Here is a 17032-nt window from a genome sequence, read left to right as displayed (position 1 = left end):
GAACCCTGCCTAAATGCAGCTTGGAGTGTTAGGATTCACGCGCATACGCTGAAGTTGAACATGACTCCTATTTGATGATGGATGTTCTTCTGATTGCCTGCTGTGATTGGAATAAGTAATCATATTCAGTAGTAATCATCTAAGTAATCATAAATAATATTTGTGTACACACTATTCAGTGTGTGTGTGTGTGTGTTTGTGTGTTTGTGTGTGTGTGTCCTGTATTTGAAAGCAAGGTAAGTGTGTCAATTGCTGTATGACTCCATTCTACTGTGCTCCATTCGAAAGCATCATTAACAGAAAACTCTTACTTTACTGTAATTGCGGCGTTGTCAAAGGCATCTTGAGGACACTAAATGAAGCTACAGTGCGTCCATCGCTGTGTGCAGGAGCACCTCCCAATTAGCTAACTCAGCTCCTTCGCTACAGGATTCAGGAGACTTGGGATTTTTATGCAAAACCCCCAAGATCAAACGGCCTCTGCCCTAATCCCCGGAGTCGAACCTGGGGAGTGTGATCTTTATCGACGAATGCCGAGCTGGTGCAGAGTAGGATCTCATTACGTATGCACAGAGACCTCTCTGACATGCATTTTCCCTCTGCACTGGTGATGCAACAAAGGCAGAAATCCCACTCCTATTTTTGCATTGTATATGTTCGCACACATATCGTGTGCACAGATCCTCGAGACGCCTGATCTGAATTCCATCTTCATGTGATGCGGTATGTGTTGAAGTAATACAGCACACTGAGGTATCTGCTCAGTTAAATCCCTCCATCCTATTTTCATCTATGTGTTACTTGGATATATTATCCATTTATAAATCCCCCGACACCATTTCTAAGAAGCTCCTGTAGATGAATAACAGGATAATAAATGGGATGTTATGACTATTGTTGAGCTAAAATAACATATAAATATAAGTAGCATGATCCATTGTTTTAAGCACTTTGTGTGTGAGTGTGTGTTAGTGTGTGAGCAGCAGAATGTACTATGAGAGTACTGTAGGATTCAGCTGTGTAAACAGGACAACAGAAGAGCCTCACACACATTAAAACAGACACACACACAGCACTCAGTGGTGACGAGGGCGGCCGTTGTCAGAAAACTAATAAAGAGACATTGTGTTGCTGTGGTGCAGTAATTACACATTGCAGGATATCAGCACGGTATTTATAAAAACACCCTGCATCAACAAAGAAGAAAAGGTCATCAATGCAGGTATGACATTTGCATTTTGACTACACACACACGGATCCACACACACACGCACTGACAAAAGCTCCTGTGTGAGTGCATGCACAGGTACAACAGTCACACTAAAAAGATAATGTCATGTTTTCTTATCTGGCCACTCAATGAGACACAATGTGTGTTTGTGTTCACATGTGCATCTGTGTTTATGTGTTCCTGTGTGCAGAGTGAGACACTGATAAACATGCCACATCTTGGCAGAGTGGTGATTCAAGCGGGCGCCGGCTTCTGTAAACACTGGGAGTGCTGCACAGATTGAGATGGAGGGAAATGAGGACCTGTGTGGCTGATTCCATCCAGATGGAGGCTACAATGGTTTTGGGGTTGGCCCAGGTCGTTTCCCCCGATGGCAAACCATTCAGAGATCTGTGGAGCTATTAAAATATTGCTGCCTCACCACAGCTGCTCCTCGTCTTCATCAGCTAACAGCAGCGTCGTGGCTTCATGACGCAGATAAAGCCCAGAAAGTAACATAAAAGGGCACCGTGCCATTTGGCAGAGTGTAAATCTTCTTAGAGGCGAGGGGAGTCATCTTGTGAGACTCTGAGGGGGTTTCCCTCCAAGACACAGCTCCTCATTTTTTCAAAATTCTAAGTGTCTTTACGCTTCTTGTTCTCACCACTCAGTGCTTATAGAGAATTTCCTCAAAGGATAATATTGTTGATAATGTTATGTTTTTGCATTTTCTGATCAGTGCACTACAAACAGCCTTCTTAATCGCACAAGTGACAACTTTTGATTTCAACTCTCATTCAGCACTTTTTAAAAAGGTATATTGCCAAAAATACCACTGTACTGCCTTTATTAATTAATAACATTTATCAATAAAGGCAGTACAGTGGTACTACATGCAGGTTAATTGGTAAATTGTAAAGTCTAAATTGCCTGTAGGTGTGAATGTGAGTGTGAATGTGTGTGTTGAGCCCTGGATTGGCAGCCTGTAAATGTGCTTGCCCAGTGCATGCTAGGATAGGTGCCAGCTCCCTCTGACCCTTATTAGGATGAGCTTAAAAAAATGGACAGCTTTTTTTTTCTGGAATATGAAAGCCATTTATGCTTTTATAATTATTAAAATGATAAATACTAGTTATATATTTTTTGCACACACTGTGTATGCTGTGACTTGACTGTACTTATTTGGTCCAAAGTGTAATTCCAAAAAGTGGACATTTGAGTTTGATTTATTCTTGTGCAGTGAGAGAAGAATACAAACTCCAGTGGGTGTGAGTTTTTTCACGGTGTCAGTATTGTAATTTAATTGGTGCAAATTCTGTGTGGGCGAGCAATAAAAATATTATTATCATTTCAGTTCCAATGACAGTTAAACAGCTAGGGGGCTAAAATAGTTAGCTGTTGCTCAGTCCCATCTGTAATCTGAGCACTCTGTATAGTACTGTGTGTAATGATTCATTCACTGGAGAGTTTGAGGTTAGTTGGTCATTTACCATCATCTCAACAAGACTATGGAAAAAAGAAACCGCTAACACTAACACCTCTGTTGCATAATGTGGGATGGCCACAACACTAATGCCTCATTTCCACCGCATGGTTCGGCTCGCCTCAACTCACTTTTGGTACCAGGTTCTTTTCACTGTTTTATTTTCTTCTGCAAAGTTAACACTTCATCAGTGTAGGCAAGACTCTCAGCTGATGACTGCGGTGACATTATCATCAATGCTTCACTGGCTGGATTATTTTATCCGCAACATCTGCACATCATCAATTGTATAGCTTAGTGTACATAGTATATGTTGTAGTGTATTTGTATTTATTTATTTTATGCATGTAAATTCAGCAAGAAAAATAAAATTGAAAACAATAAAAAATAGAACAGCAGTTTATCCAATAAAAAAGGAAATAAAAGAAGACAACATAATTAATTTCATTAGCCATTTCCCTTCATTTGGATGTGCGAAAAGGAGTAGGAATAAACTTAAAGAGAGTGTAGGTAGTGTATGGTGTTGTGTATGTAGTATATGGCATAGTGGACGTTGTGTATGGTGTAGTGTATGTAGTATAGCATAGTGTATGCAGTACAAGGACAACATTTTGATTTCAGTGGTGCGGGGGACACAAGTATTTTTTAAATAAAACTCACTGTGTTTTCTAGTAGTTCTTCTAGTTTTCTATTGATACTTTATGCCGTTTGTTCTTTCAACCTCACCTGTGAGCCTCCAGCCTCTTCTCCTTTACCTTCTCCATTATCTACTCCTCCATCTCCTCCAGCTTCTCATCCTCCCCATCCTCCAGCCTCTACTCCTCCATCTCCTCAAGCTTCTCCTCCACTCCATCCTTCAGCCTCTACTCCTCCATCTCCTCCGGCCTCTCGTCCTCTCCCTCCTCCAGCCTCTACTCCTCCATCTCCTCCTGCCTCTCCTCCTCCTCTAGCCTCTCCTCCTCCTGCCTCTCCCACTCTCCCTCCTCCATCTCCTCCTGCCTCTCCCACTCTCCCCCCTTTCCAGCCTCTACTCCTCCATCTCCTCCTGCCTCTCCTATTCTTCCTCCTCCAGCCTCTCCTACTACATCTCCTTCTGCATCTCTACTATCCGTCACCTGACAAAGTATATTGATGCATAACATGAACTGTGGGACAATTTGGGGTGCAACAGTCATCAATTTGATGATACGGTTATAAAAAAAACAAAAAACTTTTGAGTTTGGATGTATAAAATCACACATTTCTTTGAGTAACTTACACTAAAGAAGTCTCTTATGTCTCTTTTTTTTAGACATCCTGGCTGCGCATAATTACCAAACACGCACGCACGCACATGGACACTGATTCGAACGTTTATGTAAATTAAACCTCTGATATGACAATCCTTCTAGCTGACGTGAACCAGGCAGAACAAACTTCCAACTTACAGTAGCAGACTCCTGACCGCAGACTAGCAGAGCGGTGTGCGAACAAGATGGAGTGACAGCTGGGACGGCCAATCACAAAAGAAATGGCAGAGCCAATCGAGGAGCTTGTGGGCGGTCTAAACTAAGGAAAACAGGCTTAAGCTTGACAGGCGTTTTCCGCTTGGTCCTAGTGCCCGATGCATCTCAGTTTAATATAGCGTAACATTGTTTTTGAATGGTAAAAAGTGCAGGGGACCAAAACAGCCTCTTGAAAAAGTGCAGGTGTCCATATTACATGACCAAAAAGTCTACCGTCTAGTGGAAATCAACGCTAATGTCAGTAAATGGTCACTTTTACAAATCAAAAGCAAAGTTTACTGTACAATACGTTGATTAAAGGGACGGATGGCTTCAGTCACTATGTGGGAAAATACGTCATGCGTTTTTAGGAAGTTCTCCAATCAACTAGCAGCTCGTCTCCTAGCCATGCTGGCTCTCAAATATATGTCGACTTCTGCCGTGGGAGCTTGGGGCTTAGGCTCTCTTTCCACAAATATGTACAAAAATTATGTTATCCTCGTTGGAAAAACGGACAAATATGCCACATAATTTATATTTCCTTACACAAAAAGTGAAATTCAGACTTCAGTTCAACCTCTCCACAGGCTTTAATCTTGTATGACATCATATGAGTTATAAGCAATCACCCTCCACAGCCCTTCGACATTCAAACACTTTGATAACTTAACTAAATGTTCACACTCTTCCAACATTACAGCAGTCTAGTCTTTCATCAAACTCATCTGCGATGATGTTACACTAATTGGATGTTCTATTATTCATAATAGCAGAAGTTTTTCTTGGAACCCTGCCTTTCATTAAAACACAATAGAAAGACTGGGTGTTAGCAAAGATTTGTTAATATTTCATCAGATAGACGGTGCATGTCCGATCCACAAGCACAACAACACGCAGTCACAGCTAGGATAAAGGCAATTAGCCAGACTTCGATAACAGACGGCCTCTACCCCCTAAAAGCTTTTCACATGTTTCTGGCATCCTCTATTCAGTGTCCCTCAACACCTCATTTCATTGCCATTGAGAGAGAGAGAGCAGCTGAGAGAGACGATGTAACATGCCGTGTCCCCCGTGCACGCTGGCAGACAAACACCAGGATTCTTTGAGAACATCCTGCATGCTCTGCCCTGATTCCCATTAAGCATTCATGATTCATCTGGATTTTATATTATAACGTTTTGAATTTTTCATGTACTGCTCTCATTGTCATGTGTCCACTTCCCACTCCCTTTTCTGATCCGGCAGAAAAAAAGAAGAATTAATCAAACATTGGAGGAGTAAAGAAAAAAAAATCCAAAGTGTCACTTTCACACACACAAAGAAGCGAGTGTGTTTCCATCATCGCCACCTGCTTGTTACATCCAGGGCGTCTCTTTTTGAAGTAATTTATAAGGCTCAGGTTAGATGTATCACATGCACCTTGGAGACACAAACAAATGGAAGAGCCGTTATTAGAGCGGTACAGGTGTGTTTATGGATAGAGTGGAAGTATGGTTGGAGAATGAAGTAGAAGGTGTTGGGTGCTGTTCTTTTACGTCCGCGCTTCTCCACCCGTGGCTATTATTTTAGCTATCTTTTTATTCTTTCTGCAGAAAGGATCATTAAACCGAAATAATTCATTTGGGAGAAAGGTCAAAGCCACAGTCTGTTGGCACCCAGATACCAGAGGTAGGAGTGATTGCATTGAGGGTATAGAAGAGAGCAAATGAAGGAAGGATTGATTCTTCTTGTGTGTATGTTTTTTTATAGTCAACTCAGTGATTGAGGTGAGCAACCTTCTGCCTCCTGCCCAGCAGTGATGATAATCATCATCTTTAATACCTGTTATAGGTGAAGACACCCATCTTCATGTAAATGTCACATCACCACTATGTTGTCATCATGTTGTTTGAGGAAGATAGGGAGGAGCTAGGAAGGAGTGAGGAGAGAATATAAGGAGGCGGAAGAAGAGGGTTGTCATCTTTTAAGTGCTAGGAATAGGCTCACCCGCCCTCATCAAAAACTCCCTCCTCATTGTCTCTCCTGCTCCAGCCCACGTGTGCTCCCAGCTAACCATGAAGCCAAATACACATCCAGTCACACAATAACAACATCCATTCTTAACAAGATTACTCCGGCAGTCCCAGTTTGGATGATGGGACATGTATGGGAGCAGAGTCGCAGGGATAAGCCGCCTGCAGCCGCCTGCAGCATTTCACATACGCTGGGCTCTATCCATAGAAGAGGAGCTGCCTGGGGAGTGGAGCCAAACACAGAGCCCACAAGAGCACACTGGCACAGAGAGCAGGAATCTTTAGCTGTTACCACTGCTACTGCTGCTATGGTTTATGCCCACAACTACTGTGTCAGAGGCAAGGGCCAATTAACAGGTTTCAGATAATCATAATCTTTTGATTTGAATAATCAGATTTGAATAATTGTAACCTCATTTACTGCTACTGATACTTGGCCAGTTTTTTGACTGGAAACAGAACCCGTATCCATACGCACGCAGAATGTCCAACATCAGGCTCTTTAATGCTGCTTTAATTTATCCGTCTAGCGCTGCCTGTTAAAAATCTGATTATTCACGGGCTGGTGTTTTGTCTAACAAATCAACAATCAGTTTAAATGTCAGCACAAGACAAAGGCCAAGAGGCTTAAGCCTGTTAAATTGCAAATGCATCTCTTAATGCTTTGAGAAAGATATAATCTAAACAAAGCAAAAATCCCCTATTTTAAAAAGAAACTAGACTAATTTAGCCAAAGCAGCACACAAGCCAAGCGTTTGAGGTGAACCGCTTTAATTCTTATAAATTAGTTAGAGCAAAGTTCAAGGCAGAGTGCCAGATGATTTAGCCTGCTAAGCGCTCCACCTCCGCACAGCCATCCCAGGCCAAGCCCGGTGAGCCAGGGAGTGTGAGGGAGGCAGGAGGAGATGAAAAGATAGGGGAGGGGAAGCTGTTAAAAAGGGGGCTGGGGTGGAGGAGCGTTGGAGTTGATGAGCGGAGTGGGCTTTTCTGGATATCCATTGGAAGGGTTTGACACCGCTGACTGACAAACACTGACATGAGAGCTAATTCGCAGTGGCGCAGTCCAAGGTGAAACCATAAAGGGACCATTTACTATGAATTAGCACCGATGTAGAAGCTCAGGAAAGTGGCCCCTGTGTGAGCTGCTCACTGTACAGCATGGATTTAATCACACTGAGCCACAGATGTGAGTGATAGCAGCAAGCTTATTATTTTGCTCAGGGACTCTGAAGCCGTGTGAATGGATGTGCTTTCCTGTTAAAATTATAATTGCAGCTGATGCATGTACACAGGAGAGCTCCCAGGGATCGCCGATGAGACGCGTCATGTGCCTCCTCACGATACACTGAACTGAAACATGATTTCAGCTCCCATATGAAAATACTGTATGTGATTTATTGTACAGCGGTGGATGGGTACATGTGAGAGGAGAGACAGGACACTGTGAGCTGTGTATGCTCGATGTTATATGTGTGGGTGTGTTTAGAAACACATAAAGAGGGAAACAGAATGAGTGATGTTTAAAATGGGAGTCTGAACACTATAATGCTCCCATGAAACATATATTTATGAAATTATCACCAAGGTAAGGTGAGATTTTGAGCATGCTGCTCTTCCTCTGGCCATATGTCTTCATCTTATATATGTTACTATGTCCTGCACCCAGTACTTACCATCTGGATGTGCTTACGAGGTCATGTGATTTTGATGATATTTTAAAAATGACATATCTGTCAATGGTACAGTTTTAAAGTACTCCACAGCACTTCTATTAAATATCCCATTTAATGCTAGTTTTCAAGTTAACTTGGGTTTCAACTAGAACATGTTTATCCGTCTGTCAGAATATACCTGAATTCACCCTCTGTCTGATACGCTCCGTTTTAGTGCCTGTCACTTTAAGACCCTTTCTTAAAAAAACTTAATCTGCTCTGATTGGTCAGTGTTCTCTGGTCTTCTGCAACAATGACCTTGGCATCTCAGGGTTATTGCAGCTGTATAGTTGTGACATCACAACCATATGGAAGTCCTGAAGATTCGTTTAAAGGCACAGTTTCTGAATATGTGCAATGTGTATTTCTATGGATTGAGCGTTCTATGTATGTATATGTAAAACAACTCAACCTGTTTTATAATGAAAACAGATATGTAGATTTCAGCACAGGGCCTGTAATAATGACTGACAGGCTGGTAAAATTACAACCAGTAATTACAATAGGGTCCTCGACCGACTTAGTCGGTGCTCGGGCCCTAATAACATGGAAGTAGCAATGATGATACGTTTGCTTTAAAAGTAATAATGCCAGTGAGGAGGAGGTCACCAATAAATTGTAAATACCACAGAATTCAGACTGCAATTTCTACTCAAAACACATATAGATCAGTTTAGAGAAAAATCTTTCATAAATATGACTGTGCTGACACCGTGGCAAATGTTTGCAAATATACACCAGCTATAAAGCTTCTTGGACACACTGTATTTACTGTTGCACACATAACCCTCATGTCTAAATATACTCCATCCAAGCCTGTGTCTGCTCATCTCGTTTTAGTCCATAACACTGCAGAATGTACTGTACGACACACACATGCACATGCACATATGCAGCTTGTTAATGGGAAACAGGACGTCAACACAGAGCCATAGACAACCTGTCAAGCTCTTCGAGGGCAGCACTAATGTGATCCCACAGCTCTATCAGAGCCACCGCTGGGCCCAGTGTTTTATTACAGACCAGGAGGGACAGACAGAGGGAGAGATTGGAAAGGAAGAGGGAGATTGTGACCATGGTCCATTGATATAATGGCCCCGCCGGCATTAGTGATATACTGTACAGGTGAGCCTCGGGGAAAGAGAAGAGTGTGGTAACTGAGCAGGGAAAGGAGGTAGAGGCTAAGGACAGAGGGATGTTAGCATGTTTTTTTCTAAATAACACAAGAGGAGGGAATGGAGATCTAACGGCTGGGAGACAGAGGAGCTGCTGCTGCTGCTGCTAGACTGCAGCTCAATACAGATCTCTGTGGTGCTGCCTGAAGAGAGATTACAGAGCTGTATTCCAGGAGTTGTTGTGGGTGTGAGAAACCGAATGGAATGAAATGAAGTCCAACACACATTGATGGGCTTTCCTTTTACTGGATTTAATGACAGCTATTTGATTCAATCCTCTCACTATGGCACTAGAACCTGTGTCTAATTTGGGCTATATTTCAGAATTTATTATATCTGAGCCAATGCTTATAATTTATGTGTCACAATGGCTATCAATCACTGGCAATAATTCGGCTAATATTCTCGTTAACTCCCACTCCTGATCCATCAATCAAAGGCAGAGACAGATATCAGCCCACTTGTTGGAGCAGGGCTTAATGCAGATTAAGGTGGGGGATCGGCGCGACTCAGTCAAGAAGGGGGCTCAATCTTTGCTGTGTCATAAAGAAGCAACAGTCTTGCAGCTGCACTCGGGACTCACCCTCGCCTTATCTTGGCATTGCTGCCTCACATTGCCAATGCCAAACACTTGGAGGTGGGAGAAAGAGACAGAGACAGAGAGAGGCCATCCAGCTGAGCTCCAGAAGTAGCTTGCATCAGTATTTATAGACTGATGTTCCACATCTTGTAGGAGAAGTCCGGAGTGCAGAAAGCAACAAAAGCAACACAAAAGTACAGAAATGAATTCAGAAAACTATCCCGGATAAAGATGTTTTACTTAGGTCAAGGTCCAGCTGGTAAGGAAACAGAAATACCATAGTGAGCTATGTATATTCCACTTTATCAGATACACTATTCACAAATAAGCCACCTGTTTTTTCCCAATAAACACACTGAACCAATACATCCAAGCTGTGATCTCTTATCAGCTTCACCTGAATGTACCTCTAAAGGGGAAAACAAGAAAGAAGGATTAAACCATTTCAGACAAGTCACTACTATAAAAGGGTCTTCAATTTTGGGAGGGACACAGCTGAGATCACCTATATTACAGAACATCACCTCTGCTTGAAGCACCTCTGCTTGTTTCTTTCCCCCAGCACACACACACACACACACACACACACACACACACACACGCACAAAGCTATTTTTTTCTTCCGGACATTTTCTTTGCTGAATCAATAATCAAAGCCTTTTTTCCTTTTAGTATTGCTGTCAGTCCTAGCATTCTTGCAGTTCAGCCTGGATTGATGAATATTAATGGTTGATTATCAATTCTCTTTGTGCAAAAACACATACACTGCTGTGGTGGATAAAAGCGTTGGACAATGGGATGAGGATCAGTCAATTTACCACATCTGCACTACAATTCTGCACACTGGATCCCATCATTATCAATCCTCACACACCATATGCTAAATGATCGCTGGGAAGGAAAGGAGTGTAGAAAAGTTGCGTCTGAGGCTGTTAGATATGCAAGCGCTAACCACCATCAATCTGTCTCACACTACAAAGGAAGGAATTGTGATTTCTCTTTGGTGCAAACACAGCAATTTGTTCACTGTTTGTTTTTTGTTCTAAGGCAATGTTTTTCTTTAATGGTCTGGTGTAAATGAGTTGCTTCTTTGTATGTTTGAATAATTGAAATAGCTTTGATTGAAGAGGCAAAATGGAAAACATGTCTGACATCACATTAGGTTGTGAGTCATCGCTATAAACAGATATTTGTATGTGAATGCAGAATCTGTAGGCAATGGGACAATATTTTTGTACAAGGAACCTTCTGTTTTCCATCGTTTTCCGAAGTTTGTCTGTCTGAGTGGTACTGACCAATCATGTTTGAGCAGGCTTGGGTTGGATGTAGGTAAAAGGTCTGTGTGGAGAACAAAGGAGGTGAAATGCATTAAAATATCGTCCACTCTTGTGTCTCAAATTTCTCATCAGACCTGGCGCACTGAAGAAGAAGAAGTCTTGGTCTGGCTATCTGAAATATTGTCTGTTGCCAACAAAGGCTAATTTGACATCAGATCAATAGCCCATGGTTTCTGAGATGGTCTTTTGATAGGCCTCATTCAAAAAGATGCCAACAACTTCATGCATTAAAAAAAAAACTAATTTTATTTAAAAACCCAGGCTTCCTTTTTCTGTTATGGCTGTGCGATGATAAATCAAGAGCTGCTCTACATAAAATTACCCTCTGTTTTCCTTCCATGGCCTACATGAGAGTCCTTACTTGTTAGAGTGGCATCTCCCACTCGTCGCCAACAATGAGCAAATACACGTCCTCTAGCTCAGTCCGAGTGAGAAATACGTTCAAGTCTATCTACCTTCACACTTCATTCGCTATATATCTATTCTTAATGACGGGATATTTCTGAACCATCCCTGGCTCATGATGAATAATCCTAAAATCCCTTCCAATGCTGTGTTCGTTTTAAGCTACAGCTGAGCAACAAGCTTTCACAGCTGTCTCCCCTGCTTCACTTTAACAGGTACTGCATGTCTGCTCCCCGACGCCAACAGGACTGACGGGGGCTGACGAACACGGCACTCAGTGAATCACAATGTCAAGAAACGATGCGCTGAAAAAGAACAGCAAAAGGGAAGGTTCCTGTCACGCCTTGTGGCCGTCCTTCTCACTCTTACTTCCACACCTCCGCCTCCTCTAACCCTCCTCTCTTGGTTTCCTGCGTTTATGCTAATAGCCTCTGCTGAGAAGGAACACTGAGAATGACACACCGTTAAAAATCGATGGCACAATCTCTCCTTCTGTTCCTCTCACAAACGCTATCTCTCACTCTCTTTCCAAATCTTGGTGCAGTTGGGGGGAGTCTGCATGGTCGCAAACTGAAGACTGGGGATGCACGTATAATTAAACCTGCAAGTGCAACAGCAATAAAAAACTACGGGATGGAGGAGTCCAATCTTGGCCTGGACTTCCTTGATAATAGGCCCACAACCACAGACACAGGCGGCCTCACACGCAGCAGAGGAAATTGTGCAAAATACACAGAGAGCTGTATGACCCATTTGAATCACACCTCCCGTCCATTTGATTCATTTTTTAATTAAGCGTGAGAAACACAGAGAAAGGGAAAGAAAAGGGACTGAGAGGGAGAGAGATTTATAGTCTTAAACCAATACAGTGCCATCTTGGTTTAATATAGGACTTATCTTAGCTCTGCCAGGCATAGTCATGAGCACTTAACCTTGCAGTGAACGCAACCCATCACCATCATCAGCTCGCAAAAGGCAAGCTGAGTTCTTCTTCATCCAGAGCTGCCCCCCTATCCCGCTCCCATCCTTGAATGTCCTTCAATAGGAAAATGCTTAACCTATCCTGCCGTCAAGTTTGTTGCAAAGCATTAACTGAGGCCTTGAGAGAAAGCATCCTTCACAACATGATTTTGTGTCACCAATCCTCTGTTGACAATCCGAAGCGCATTTCCCACTCAGGCCCCAGGAACCCAGCGTGATGCTCAAAGTGTGTTATGAATCACAACTCCTTTATCCATGTTTGCCGTCATTAAACATTATTCTATTCTGGTGTGGCTTTCTTTTTTTCCCTTTAAAAAAACAAAACCAAAAAAAGCACCAAACATTTTCAGGTAAAATATCTTCAAATACCGTACATAACCAGGTAATATGCCACCTATTTGTTATCTCAATGTCTCACAGCTGAGATCCAACCTTTAAAATCTAGGCTCATGTACGGTCAGTGTGGCCCCGGAGAGTGTTTCAGAGTGTTTGTTTCAGCATGCTGATGAGCAGCCATCGTCAAATCCAACAGAGGCTACCTAATTGACTCGCTTGAAAAATTAATGCATCACTTAACAGCATTTTTGTGTTCGTATGGTATTTAGAAAACACAGGTGCAAATCCCACATGGTGGCGAATGTTTAATTGATGCAGCCATGTGACAATGCTCGGGATAGAAGAAGGGAAAAAAAGCAAGAGCGAGTGAAATTAAATGTATTTACTTGGATCACAAGTGACTTATTTTTCTCATGCAGCCACAGCTTTTTTGCTTCAGTCCTGTCAGGTGCCATGTGGGATTGAAAAAAAAATGTCAATGCACTAAAATGGCAATATGTCATAAACGAAAAGCATACCCACCAATTATCAAATGTTAGACACCACAACACTGTTTGCAAAAGCTATTACTGAACAAGATCAAATATGCTTGATGGCCTGCTTTCCTGTCCATGCCAGAGTGGCTGGGTAATATTCTGGGGGAGGAAGCAAGTGTTGGCTGCCAGGCTGACTCTCCCCAGGTGAGTCCCAGCAATGAGCTGTGAACAAGCTGCTTTGGCCGAGCTGGCCAGTAGCCTTCCTGTCCCCTGAAACCTGCCTGACACTTCCACACAGGCCAGGGAGCAGGTGGCCCTTAGCCGCAGGATTAGCCCGCAGTTCTATTCATTATAGAGTTGCAACGGAAAAACTAACCATGGCTAAAATAACCCTCTTTTATGTCATCCACAATTCAAATTAAGTCTTGCTTTTACATGAAGAAATTGATGTGGGAGAAAATGGGGGATTACAAAAAAGAAAGACTTTCTCATGCATCTGCATTTTGTGGAAAATAATGTGTGGTAAAAAAAAAAAGTAGCATAATACGTGACGGCTCCACTGTATCTTGAATTTCAAGGACATCCAACACAGCACAAAATGTTGCAACCATTATTTGATGAGAGTTTAATTATTTCCAAAAGCATTTTGTAAAAGCCGCCCCCACCCCCACCCCCTACACATCCCTCTTTCCCCTATCTCTGCTTCCCCTTGACAACCAAAACCCTCCCACTGCCCATGGGAAGACAAAAAAAATGGAGGGAGTATTCAAATGGCCGAATTAATGTTTCCACACGATAAGCGAGCTTAATATAATGCTGACAATCACAGCACTCACCCTGCCAACTAGAATTGGATCGGGTCCAGAAAATTCCTCCAGCACAAACATTTGATTCCAAACCCATCCTCTCTTGGCGCGGCTCAGTAATCTTTGTCCTTCGCCAGGACCGCCAGCCACTGCTGCGGACCCACCAGTTTGTGTACTTTTGGACTGGCCTATGATGGGAGTCATAGACACGCAGGGAACACAAGTAATCCACACCAACAGCAAGGACATCCACAGATCCATCAGCATCTCCTCGGACCGCTTTGGCACCCTGTCGTTGTGTGTTTGTTTGTTTGTTCGTTTGTTTGTTTCACGAGACTTGTTTCTCTCTCTGCCTCTCGTGTCCGGCTCCTCTCTTCAGATCAACAGCTCCTTCTTAGATAACAAGAAAAGGTTACTTGTGTCCTCTTTGAACAGCAGAGCTTGCATTCATGGCGTGATAAAGGTCACTTGCATGGCTTGGCATGCCTCCATAGCATAGTTGGTGAGGGGGTGAGGAGCTCAGCACAGCATCCATTTGGCGTCAATCCGAGGGGGGGACCTAAGAGGGAGCAATCACAAATGATGTCAGTTGTCTTTAAGTATTGCGAGGAGTTGTCAGGAGGAAATAGGGAGGCAGGGATGAGAACGAAGACGCAAACATTTTATATATATATTGTATAATCAATATAAATATCAATATCAATAGCAATATTGATTTTTAAAAACAGGAGGAAATTCTCATTTTAGTATGAGAAGTCAAGATGTCACTGGGTCATCAAAAATGATCCATCTGTAGCAGTCATAACCCTTTATTCCAATCGTGTTTCCATATAATGCTGCTACAATTGAACAAGGAGTAGATATGTCTGTATTCTGAGGCTATGCAGCCCACAACATCAGATTGCCTTGCTCTAATCTGTTGTGCTGGGGATTATCCTGGAAGTATTTCGCAATTCCATGTTCCGTTTGATTAATGTTTTCACAATACATTTCGGTTGAAATATTGGTATATGATGCAATCAAATTCCTCAAACATCCGTGCAAGCTTCAGATAGAGGTGCTGGCTGCAGGTGAGCGCTGCGATGTCAACAGCGCTGCAGCTCACTGATATCATAGTAATCCGGATGAGATGATTGTGAAGGTATTAGGAGAAGGTGTTTAATCAAAGAATCAATTCCGTTATTTTACACTGGGGCTGCTTTGTTCTAATCAACATTGACATTAACTCTTTTTTTTTTAACACAGAAAGACTGTAATAAAATACTAATTTGGAAATTAAATACAGCGACACACAACTGAATAAGTCCGATGTAAATTTTGCCCTTTAATCATAGCATTCATTTAAATAGCTTAGTCGCCTTAAAACGTCCATGTGCATTGTTCACCAGAATGCAAAACCAAAGTAAAAAAAACAAAAACACAGACACAAAGCGTTGGCTGTGAGAGGTCCTTAGCTAAAGCTGATGCAGGAGGACATGGGTTGCTCTCAGCACAGTGTCACTGTTAGTTCTGGTAACTTTTACTGCACAGAGTATATCACTATGGTCATATGCTGTGTAGCTCCTGGAATGCAATTCCAAGGACAATACGCTGTTCCACCTGAAGCCTTCTGCAATATCATAAAGTGTGGACTGATCCGAGTTACTGTGACATTCTCCAACTACGGGCACTGACCCGGAGATAAAAGATGAAGGAGCAGGTTCATTATTTTAACAAGGAGAGAAGGAAAAGAAAAAAGGAGGGAATGTGATAAGGATAGAGTAGAAAACTGTTAAAATACACAATTATAAAGCATTTACAATTAAACCATAAATAGCTGAAGCGAAAGTGCTTGTAAGTGCATTTCCCTCTGTTTTTTAAGGGCATTTTCAAGTCACCGTGGTGCGTGACTAAGCAGGCGATTTCAGCACCACAGGGGTAGGACAGCTCCCCGCCAGAAAGCAGCCGGTCCAGACAGCTCAGCCGCAAACCGAGCGCCGGCAGCGGAGGAGCTGTCCAAGGTGGCCATCCACAACACACAGCACCAATACATTTTTCAGTGTCTCGTTCCCCGGTTGAAAAATAAAAAAAACTGCAAAGTTTGAACTACTTGCCTTTTACGCCTCTGCGATAGACCGCAGCCGGCACCCCGATTACACAAAATCGCCCTCTTTCTGAAGTTTCGCCCTTAGAGGAGACATTGTTTCCAATGAGCGGTCTCAGTGCATCAAATAAGGCACCAGAGCGCACAAGCAGTCCGATTTACGGGGGAAAAAACAAATGTTAACATGCAGGATATGTGCGAGTTATTTCGTGGCAGAGGCAAGTGAAATATGAATAAAGAAGGTAGCCTAAGTTGCAGATCTTTCTGTTCACCCTGTGCCGGGAAAAATGCAGTCTCTCCGCGATGGAGACAGGGGCGATGAGAAGTCCGGTTAAACCTTTCACTAAACACCAATGTAAATACCTGTTAGGTTTATATATCATGGTGGCGGGCTATACTTACAATTGAGACTTGCATCCTTTACCGCTGCTGCATCATTTTACAGTTTCATTTCTTCTCCTTTAAAATACGCAAAAGAAAGTCCAACGCGTTTCATTCGTGGCGGAGGGAAAACGAGCAAAAACGCGGAGAGGCTAGAAATCCTTGCTGCAGTTTGTCAAGGCGGAGTGACAGTGTTGGGGTTGTAGTTAAGAGCTCCGACAGGCTTGCTGGCCGACTGGAAAAGTGAGGAGGAGATGGAGGAGAGATGCACGGTGGCGTAGAGAGCCTCCCCTCCACGGCGCTCATTGGGTTGATGAGGAGCCGGGTCAACAGGCGCACACATGAATGCATGCCGCTCTGCCCAGGCACTGACGCGCAAAGATTATCTTCTCAAACACGGGAGCTGTAGATATTACATAGGTGTGTGCAGGTAAATGTTCTCAGTACTGTATTTTCCCCCTCTTTATTCTAACTCTTCCCTGTATTGAGGCAGCGACGCGTGAGTTGACCCTCTCTTCTCTCAGTTATTAATGAAATGAACCAGGCCAGGCGATCGCTGAAACCAAACCGA

At 42.8% G+C, this 17032-nt stretch overlaps 1 protein-coding gene across 1 annotated transcript in view; it reads right to left on the bottom strand.

Moving 5' to 3' along the window:
• cdh8 (cadherin 8) overlaps positions 1-14532 on the bottom strand; it is a gene marked incomplete at both ends in the record, with an annotated part of 107384 nt that extends 92852 nt beyond the window's left edge. Inside the window, 2 exons of the mRNA XM_083915280.1 lie at positions 14028-14286; positions 14414-14532. Coding sequence (XP_083771406.1) covers positions 14028-14286; positions 14414-14532 — 378 coding nt within the window. The remainder of the gene's footprint in view (positions 1-14027; positions 14287-14413) is intronic.
• Between the last annotated feature and the right edge of the window lie 2500 nt (positions 14533-17032).

Source organism: Echiichthys vipera (assembly GCF_963691815.1).
Source record: "Echiichthys vipera genome assembly, chromosome: 1".
Taxonomy (NCBI): Eukaryota; Metazoa; Chordata; class Actinopteri; order Perciformes; family Trachinidae; genus Echiichthys; species Echiichthys vipera.
Note: the sequence above shows the minus strand (reverse complement) of the source record. Positions and strands in the feature narration are given on the sequence as shown.